The sequence below is a fragment of the Gadus morhua genome, chromosome 17 (assembly GCF_902167405.1).
Source record: "Gadus morhua chromosome 17, gadMor3.0, whole genome shotgun sequence".
Lineage (NCBI taxonomy): Eukaryota > Metazoa > Chordata > Actinopteri > Gadiformes > Gadidae > Gadus > Gadus morhua.
In genome coordinates, this window is record NC_044064.1 from 14326907 (window position 1) to 14336906 (window position 10000).

The window sequence follows — 10000 nt, forward strand, 5'->3', positions numbered from 1 at the left end:
AGACCTTGTAGTCATAGGCGGAGCTAAGGAGCAGGTCTTTAGCAGTTGGATGCCACTCGATAAGCCCCACCCTCCTGGAGTGACCAATCAGAGTCTTCCTGGCCTGGGTCAGGTTCTGACGAACTCCACACACTGGAACATCCCAGATCTTCACCTAACACACACACACACACACACACACACACACACACACACACACACACACACACACACACACACACACACACACACACACACACACACACACACACACACACACATAATAATACACGTTTCATATCACACTAAACTCACGCTAAATTAATTAGAATATTGAAAATGAATATTCCATAAAAATGTACCACACAAATAAATACATAGAAGTATCGTTAGATAGGATGAATCAACTCAACACACACACACACACACACACACACACACGCACACACACACACACACACACACACACACACACACACACGTGCACATACACACACACACACACGCTCGCACACACACACACACACACACACACACACACACACACACACACACACACACACACACACACACACACACACACACACACACACACACACACACACAGAGGCAGGCAGACAGACAGCCAGACAGGCAGGCTGCTGGTACCGTGCAGTCCTCTGAGCAAGAGGCCACCTGGTGGTCATTGAAGGGACTCCACTTGACGTCCAGAACCCTGGCTCTGTGACCACACACCCTGGGCTGCTGTGGGTCCAGGCGCCCCGTCTGGCCGGGAGACACAGAGAGGGGGAGAGAGAGAGACACACACAGAGAGGGGGGGAGAGAAAGAGAGAGAGAGAGAGAGAGAGAGACACACACACAGAGGGGGAGAGAGAGAGACACACACAGAGAGGGGGGGAGAGAGAGAGAGAGACACAGAGAGGAGGAGAGGGAGAGACACGGAGAATGAGAGAAAGAGTTTTATATCTACTTTGTTTTTTCATTATAATATTTATTAGTCGTGTGTCTTTATCAATGAACAGATTGCAATGAAGTAATTTTAAAAGAGAGAGGAGAGAAAAGGAGGAGGAAAAGAAGAGAGGAAAGTACATTAAGAGGTCAGGGAGTGAGGACACAGGAAGTGTTTACATGGTGGATGGGTAACACCAGGAAGGATCCGCCCCCATTGCACTCGGTCACCACGGCGATGAAGCAGGGGTTGACGGAGCAGTAGTGGTTGTCATGGACACTGCGGGTGATGGAGACATCATTGTAACAATGGTCCCTGGAAGCGGGCTTACCCTGGACCTGAGCCAGCCGTGAGCAGAACATCTGGTGAGACACAGAGAGGAAGATATATAAGAAAGATAGTGGATGAGTGTAATTGTATGAGTGTGCACGTGCATGCGTGTGTGTGTGTGTGTGTGTGTGTGTCTGAGCATGCATGTCTGTGTTTGTGTGTTTGCGTGCATGCGTGTGGAAAATCTTCTTGGAGGACCTCAGGAGATTATTTGGCCTAATCAATAATGTAATCAGCTGTTGTGGCTGCTCTTATGATCTATCAATAATGAAACATCATGTCCAATCACTGACGCGAAATTATTCAGTTTACTTCTACACATGCAAACACACACACACACACACACACACACACACACACACACACACACACACACACACACACACACACACACACACACACACACACACACACACACACACACACACACACACACCCACCCACCCACCCACCCACCCACCCACACACACACACACACACACACACACACACACACACACACACACACACACACACACACACACACACACACACACACACACACAGATGACTGCCTTCCTTCTGTTGTCCTTCCTAAGAAAATTACTTGTTCAATATTTAATTCACATCTTTACACAAACACACATACTCTCTCATTAAAAATGTATTTTAATTTCCAGGTGTTGCAAATAACCTGTGACTGCCGCTGATCTTTAGGGGCAAAGATGAGTGTTGTGAGGGAGAGATGCGATGAGTCACCAACTGTAAACTTCACAGGAAGTTAAAACCACAATCACAGTGCCTTCCTCAACCCACACAGACATGCAGGCATTTTTGTTAAATATTCAATTTGAACCTCCATTGGCATTCTCATCACGGTGCCAACCATCATTATCAACACCAACACCAACATCATTGTCATCCTCGACTTTATCATCATCACAACCACCACCATCATCATCCTCACCTTGACCACTGTAGTGGAGATTTGTCCTCAATAAATAATAACTGGAATTTAAATCAAACTAAGCAACGTAATCAAAATAGCCACTGAGGCACCAGTGGGAAGAATCTTACGCAGTGTGGGCAAAGAGTCAACTGTCCAGTCGGGATCTTGGTTTTCTGGATGTTTATGTTCCGGTGTCACAAACAAACAAAACAAATGGAACTTCCCGCCACATCTCATTTGTGTCTCTAGTGTAGCTGATAAAAAACCATGACCCTTCCCAGTCTTACCTATGCCGATCTACCTTTATATATAGGTTAGACACCCGGTGTGCCCCAGCTGCCCAATCAATCAAAACAAAAGCATTAACAAACTCAACTTAACCTTTTATAATACAAACGAGAAAATAAACATCCAATAATCATATTATTTTATATCAAGCAAACAAACTAAATCTTTTATAATTAAATCTTACAAATGCATAGCTCCAACAACCACCATCATCATTATCCCCATCATCATCATCACAACCACCACCACCTTCATCATCGTCACCCTACCACCACCATCATCATCATCACAGCTAGCATCACCATCATCATCCTCACCTTGACCACCTTCATCATCAATATCATCACCACTGTCATCAGCTATGGTTTGTTTCTCCTGATTCTGATTGGCTGAATCTCTCTTACCTCTGTTGTTGTCTCTCGGGGACGTCCCTTCCTGATCCTCAGTCAGAACTCATCAAAATACTACAGCATATAATAGATACTACTGCTCTACATGCGGATACTACGAATACCGCAAATACTACTTCATTAAAGGATGTCCCCCACAATATGACGGCCTTCATGTTGTTCTTCGTACAAGTACCAAATACTAATGCTAGCTGAAGATACCACCTTACTATCTACTGAGCTAAACTAGTACCACAACTAGTTCTGCTGCTCGTACGACAACCATCACCTATCATGCTGTCACAACCTCTGACTGCTCAAAAGGGCTGGCTGCTGAGTGGGTGTGTGTTTGTGTGTGTCTTTGTGTGTGAGTGTGCTTTTGATCCATGACGTCTAACTCCCTCTCACATTAGCTGTGTTCTCCATGCACGACTGGCCGTCTACAAAACCTCTCTACACCTGATACCACGCACGCACACACATACACACACCCACAGACAAACCCACCGATACACACGCACGCTGACACTGCACAAACGCACGCACGCACGCACACACAAACACGCACACACAATAACAAACACACAAACATTCTGATCAATATGATATGATCAACTTGAACAGGCCATCAACTATGACTCTCTAGAGAATAACAAGCTGATCTAAAAACAAATCAAATCTAAACACAAATGTCATTCATAAATTCACACAGTAAACATATTGTATATCAGATCTTTATTGTGGGCATGTTTGGTGAGATCTTCATCCATGCCTGCTCTTCCTCATCAAAAATATTCAGACAGACAGCTAGACAGACAGACAACAGACAGGTAGACAGACAGTCAGTGTTATCTCTCCACAACCTTTGTGTGTCATTGTCATGGCTGAAGGAAACCTGAACACGTCCTATTAATATATCTGCAGTGTAATCTCGGTGTCGGTGTAGGGTGCTCCATCATTACATTACAACAGAAGTAGTCCAACAAACACGCAGTGCTAAATCCCGCCAGGGGAGGGCGCTGTTCACTGGGATTACAGTTTGTCACTTCCACATAATTACTTTAAATTGTCCGGTTGGGAATTGGGCTGAAGCAGTACCTGTTGAGATGGTCAGTTCTGATTGGCTATCTCTGGGAGGTGGGCGTGGCCAACTTCCAATCAGTACCGTAACTCCATGGTAGGCTGTGAGCACGTGCACAGCCAACCAATACCTGAGGAGGAAAAAACATCTCATCACACCACAAAATGACATGACATGCAATGACATTAACACGGTGTGACATCATGACATGACATCAACACGGTGCGACACCATGACATGACACGACATGTCATGACGTGACATTTTCATGATGCGTGTCGACAAGACATGTCGTGCTGCGCGTCATGACGTCCTCATGGCGTGACACCACCGTTTGTTCCTGAGGGGCCTACCTGTGCCCGTTGGATCCTCTCCACATCGCCCAGACTGCAGGCCAGGTCGTAGCCCTGCTGGTAGTACTCTATACACCTGCTGTACTGACCCTACGGACAGACGGGCAGACAAACTATACACATGCTGCACTGACCCTGCAGACAGACGGACAGACACACTATACACCTGCTGCACTGACCCTGCAGACAGACAGACAGACACTCTATACACCTGCTATACTGAGCCTGCAGACAGACAGAAGGACATACAGCCTGTCTACCTGACATTCGTAGGAGGCTCCCAGACTCATGTAGGCATCCTGCAGGTTGCCTTGGTGACCGTTGATATGGGAGACGTCAACGTACTTCTCCAGGTACTCTACTTTCACCGTAGTGATCTGCTCACTGACACACACACGCACACACACACACACACACACACACACACACACACACACACACACACACACACACACACACACACACACACACACACACACACTCACACACACACTCTGTATATGTATATTTGTCATACATCTCTGTAGGGACAGATAGTGATAAGACAGACAGACAGACCTCTGTGAAAGAGCTTTATAGGTTTTCCCCAGGGCATCTGTATCCTGGAGTAGTCTGAAGTTCTCCATGGAAACCGTCAGAAACTACAAACAAACACAAACACAAACACACACCATGATCATTCCACTGGCTGGGAGCTCGCCTTTGGGAAGTCCCGATTCAAATCCATATGGTAAACAACAGATTAATCGACTGTATCTGATATCATTATATGGGTATCGTGATGTAAAGGCTAGAACCTCCAAAGCAGAGGAGTGGTCTCCTGTTCTCTGATAGGCCAGTCCCAGTTTATAGGCCGCCTCCCCTTTAACACTGCTATCATCACCTAGAACACACACACACACACACATACACCCACACACACACATACACCCACACACACAAACAGTCACAGTCAAACAGGTTTCTGCAGAGCAGTCATACAGAAACAAACAAACTGACTGTCAGAGCGCACTGCGTCAGTATATGAGGCGGTGAGTATAGGAGTGTGTAGCACTATTGTAGGCTGTGAGTAGTACAGTGGTTAGAGCGTCCTACAGTGTGTAGCGGTGTGGTACTAGGCAGTGTGTAGGTCAGTGTGTAGCCTACAGTGTGTAGCGGTGTGGTAGGCTGTGTGTAGTACAGTGTGTAGCCTACAGTGTGTAGCGGTGTGGTAGGCTGTGTGTAGTACAGTGTGTAGCCTACAGTGTGTAGCCTACAGTGTGTAGCGGTGTGGTAGGCTGTGTGCAGGTCAGTGTGTAGCCTACAGTGTGTAGCGGTGTGGTAGGCTATGTGTAGGTCAGTGTGTAGCCTACAGTGTGTAGCGGTGTGGTAGGCTGTGTGTAGGTCAGTGTGTAGCCTACAGTGTGTAGCGGTGTGGTAGGCTATGTGTAGGTCAGTGTGTAGCCTACAGTGTGTAGCGGTGTGGTAGGCTGTGTGTAGGTCAGTGTGTAGCCTACAGCGTGTAGCGGTGTGGTAGGCTATGTGTAGGTCAGTGTGTAGCCTACAGTGTGTAGCGGTGTGGTAGGCTGTGTGTAGTACAGTGTGTAGCCTACAGTGTGTAGCCTACAGTGTGTAGCGGTGTGGTAGGCTATGTGTAGGTCAGTGTGTAGCCTACAGTGTGTAGCGGTGTGGTAGGCTGTGTGCAGGTCAGTGTGTAGCCTACAGTGTGTAGCGGTGTGGTAGGCTGTGTGTAGTACAGTGTGTAGCCTACACTGTGTAGCCTACAGTGTGTAGCCTAGTGTGTAGCCTACAGTGTGTAGCGGTGTGGTAGGCTGTGTGCAGGTCAGTGTGTAGCCTACAGTGTAAGCGGTGTGGTAGGCTGTGTAGGTCAGTGTGTAGCCTACAGCGTGTAGCGGTGTGGTAGGCTGTGTGTAGTACATTGTGTAGCCTACAGTGTGTAGCCTACAGTGTAGCGGTGTGGTAGGCTGTGTGTAGGTCAGTGTGTAGCCTACAGTGTGTAGCAGTGTGGTAGGCTATGTGTAGGTCAGTGTGTAGCCTACAGTGTGTAGCGGTGTGGTAGGCTGTGTGTAGTACAGTGTGTATCCTACAGTGTGTAGCCTACAGTGTGTAGCGGTGAGGTAGGCTGTGTGCAGGTCAGTGTGTAGCCTACAGTGTGTAGCCTACAGTGTGTAGCCTACAGTGTGTAGCGGTGTGGTAGGCTGTGTGCAGGTCAGTGTGTAGCCTACAGTGTGTAGCGGTGTGGTAGGCCTCGTGCAGGAGCTTTATGGCTCTCGGCTGGTGGACAGGAAGCTCAGCCAGACGGATGTACACCTGGACCAGGAGTCTGCTAGCCTGCTCTCTCACAGATCCTCCTCCCTCCATGTCAGCCTGCTCTCTCTCAGGTCCTCCGTCCATAGGATCAGCCTGCTCTCTCTCAGGTCCTCCTTCCATAGGATCAGTCTGCTCTCTCTCAGCCTCAGCCAGCTGCAGAAACCTCTCACTGTAGCGCCTGGCCTCCTCCAGATCTCCTGCACAACACAAGATCATATGGATGGAAGATATATATATACACATTAATATATATGTATATATACATATAAATATATCATATATATTCTATACAGACCCATTAACAGTCAACATTACGATTGCCTCTAATTGTGAGTTGAGACTTTAGACATTGAACCAAACTGTTGGCAACACCAAAATCAGCTGTTGATTCATACCTACCTGGTTGTCATAATCGATATTGTACCAGTGGACCCAAGCTCTACCTGATTCCCATCAACACCAGAGGCCTGTTTCAGGTAGCTGGTTTTGAGGCAACCCCGAGTTTGTTCGCTCTGAGTTAGTGGAAACTCTGGATTTTCCGTTTCAAGTAGCAGGTTCAGCGCAACCGAGAGTTAGTTGCTGCGGCAACATACGCCGTGGACATAACCTGCTCGGGAGGTGGTTAGACCTACTCTGAGTTTGTTGTCTATAAGGCTGAAGGCAGCTCTCCGACAGAAGGAAGTGTTAGAAATGGCATGTCCTTTTCTACGAGAGCCTGTGTACGTAGAGGCTTCGATCCTCAGAAGGAATCTCCGTGAGGAACGATTATTAAGAATCCGGTTGGATATACTTTATTTTCCTGATAATTTTCTTCACGAGCGCTATCTTTTTTAAGCGCAATCCATCATTTATTTAGACCACCTTCTCAGCCCCCATGTTAACTGTCAAACGCACCGGGGGCATGCTTGAAGTTTAAGTTTAAGTTTTTTGACGCAATTAACGCATGAGTAGAATGATCTGCCCCGTGCATCCCACCCGCTCTGTAGGCTACTACAGTCACTTTAACGTTGTGGCTTTCCCATGATCAGAGTAGCTGACTAACCACGGACCTATAACTGCTGCAAGTCAAGAAACTCATTTTAAGAATGCAAGGCAGAAAAGTCCCTGGTACTGCTTTTAACCAGATGCTGTTCTTCTCTACACGCACATGCTCAGCATAATCGTATGCAATGTTCACTGAAGTAAAACCCTTTGAGTAAACTGTTCAACAAAATAACTCGTCCCACCACAGCCCGTGTTCTAATAAAGACAATCTACTTTTTATGAGGATTTCTTTATTTCCCGAAAGCACAAAGTCATTCATATTGGGTATGTTTTTAGAGCAGGGAACAGTATCCCAGTTTCCACCTCACCCACCTTTAACTTATGTTCCAAAATTTGGATCTCCAAAGCATCCTTTTGCATCTTTTGAATTGTTACAATTGCATGAAGGTTGGTGAGGGCATCTGGTTCAAGTAGCCTAGGGCGATGACGCCATCAGTAACTGGAAGAAGATGATTAGACAGTGAAATGATTACTTGAGCCAGAATATTGCCCCATCTAATTTGTAACGTGCTGTGTTGCGTGTACATATTTAATTATTTTGAATAACCAACCTCTTATAAAGGCATTTCTATCCTGGAGGGTGGGGGGGGGGGTCAGAGGAGCTCCCCCCAGGGATGCCCTCAGCCACAGGACGCATACTCTGTTCGCTGAGGGCCATCCCCTCAGCCTCTGTGAGGGCTGCAGAGGTGGAGCCCCTCCAGTCTTCCGGGCCTCTGCTTTTTTTCGATTTGCTAACATGGAGGAAAATGTTACCCTAAAATTCAGTAAGCACTATTTTGAAGACATGTATATATATATATATATATATATATATATATATATATATATATATATGTAATGCATTTGGCCTAGGTGTAGCCTTCTAATATTTCTAAATCCTATTAACTATTGGCAGTGTTGGGGTGGCTGGGAAATGTACTACTTACATTTACTGCTTAAATATAGGCCCATCACATGTTGAAAATAGCTGTTAAATTAGGTAGAGCAGGCAAAACAGCACAATTGATTTGATTTCAATTAAACATTAGTTTACATTTTTGAACTATATTTTTGTACTTCATCTTCATTTGCTGCCAAGTCCTCTTGGGGCAACTTGGGGTTGCGTAAATTGACACACACACACACATACGCACAATATACATATTGAATGAGTGGAAGATATTAAACTATCCTCTTATTTTATTTTACTAATTTATTTTACACAGGCATTGACTTGTTCAGCTATTTCATGCCAAACAATCTCTCGCGCTCTCGCTGCCGCGGCGGTATTGTTGTTTTTTTGTTTAAAGGGGTAACTGCTCGGCATAGGCGTTCATTAGAATTTCCAATTCCGTGGGGAAAAGTAAGTGGATCTCCGCTTTTGGTCCATGTTTGATCATGTTATCAGAGATCCATTGATGCTGGCTCTTTATAGTCAACAGGCACGCCCTCAACCCAGCGTGAACATACTCAGAGTTGATTAACCCAACGCTGATCGCCTGTTCTGAAACCGAAAACCCAGAGTTGCTTTTCAACCCAGAACTCTGAGTCAACCAACTCAGAGCGCAGGATTAAACTCAGAGTATGTTAAACCAGCTACCTGAAACAGGCCTCAGGAGCGGTTCAGAGCAACCAGTGGTCTTTATGAATGAAGGCTATGTAACGTGGTTTTATATTTTTGTGTTGTATCCAAGCGTCTTACATTGTGGTCGCAGACATAGATCTCATTGCATATGATGTGTACATGAATATATATATATTATTGTCTATGCTCACTATTATTACATTAATAATACACTATACCACAGATGTACTGATCTTTTCAACAACAAGAGATTTCAAAATGACCCAGCATACTCAGGCAGATGACCTTAATAAAGACTTTGTTCATCACTCTTCCCATGGCTGTCCTTGGCTCTTCAACCCACACACTTCCCCAAGCGACCAGGCAGCACTTAAAGGTTTGTTTGACTGAGCGGATAAATCTTTGGGGAGTAGGCCTTTGGGACTAGGATGGACGACATTGGACTGTTATTTAAAAGTCCAATGTAAGGTGTGTGTGTGTGTGTGTGTCTGTGTGTGTGTGTGTGTGTGTGTGTGTGTGTGTGTGTGTGTGTGTGTGTGTGTGTGTGTGTGTGTGTGTGTGTGTGTGTGTCTGTGTCTGTGTGTGTGTGTACCCAGCTGGAGGTGGAGGGCGGCCAGCCTGCTGGTGACCAGGGTCTCATGGTGGGCCGAGGGGAGCCGGAGGGCCGCCTCCAGGCTCCGCTGGTAGAAGTGGAGACTGATCCACTGCTCCTCTGGAGCCCACGGCCGCCCGGCTAGAGACAGGTGGCTAGCACACACACCGGCCCAGTCACCTGCACACACACA

The 10000-nt window shown here is 46.3% G+C and overlaps 2 protein-coding genes across 2 annotated transcripts in view; both read right to left on the reverse strand.

Annotated features, from left to right (window-relative positions):
• Positions 1-3157, reverse strand: part of coro2ab (coronin 2Ab) — an 8021-nt gene extending 4864 nt beyond the window's left edge. Inside the window, exons 1-4 of the mRNA XM_030337677.1 lie at positions 2879-3157; positions 1108-1290; positions 628-744; positions 5-154 (exon numbers count right to left, since the gene is read on the reverse strand). Of these exons, the coding sequence (XP_030193537.1) occupies positions 5-154; positions 628-744; positions 1108-1290 (450 nt within the window). The 5' untranslated portion in view covers positions 2879-3157. The remainder of the gene's footprint in view (positions 1-4; positions 155-627; positions 745-1107; positions 1291-2878) is intronic.
• A 426-nt stretch (positions 3158-3583) lies between these two features.
• ttc29 (tetratricopeptide repeat domain 29) overlaps positions 3584-10000 on the reverse strand; it is an 8690-nt gene continuing 2273 nt past the window's right edge. Inside the window, exons 6-13 of the mRNA XM_030337701.1 lie at positions 9808-9987; positions 6523-6804; positions 5095-5180; positions 4856-4938; positions 4558-4681; positions 4298-4387; positions 3962-4074; positions 3584-3670 (exon numbers count right to left, since the gene is read on the reverse strand). Coding sequence (XP_030193561.1) covers positions 3988-4074; positions 4298-4387; positions 4558-4681; positions 4856-4938; positions 5095-5180; positions 6523-6804; positions 9808-9987 — 932 coding nt within the window. The 3' untranslated portion in view covers positions 3584-3670; positions 3962-3987. The remainder of the gene's footprint in view (positions 3671-3961; positions 4075-4297; positions 4388-4557; positions 4682-4855; positions 4939-5094; positions 5181-6522; positions 6805-9807; positions 9988-10000) is intronic.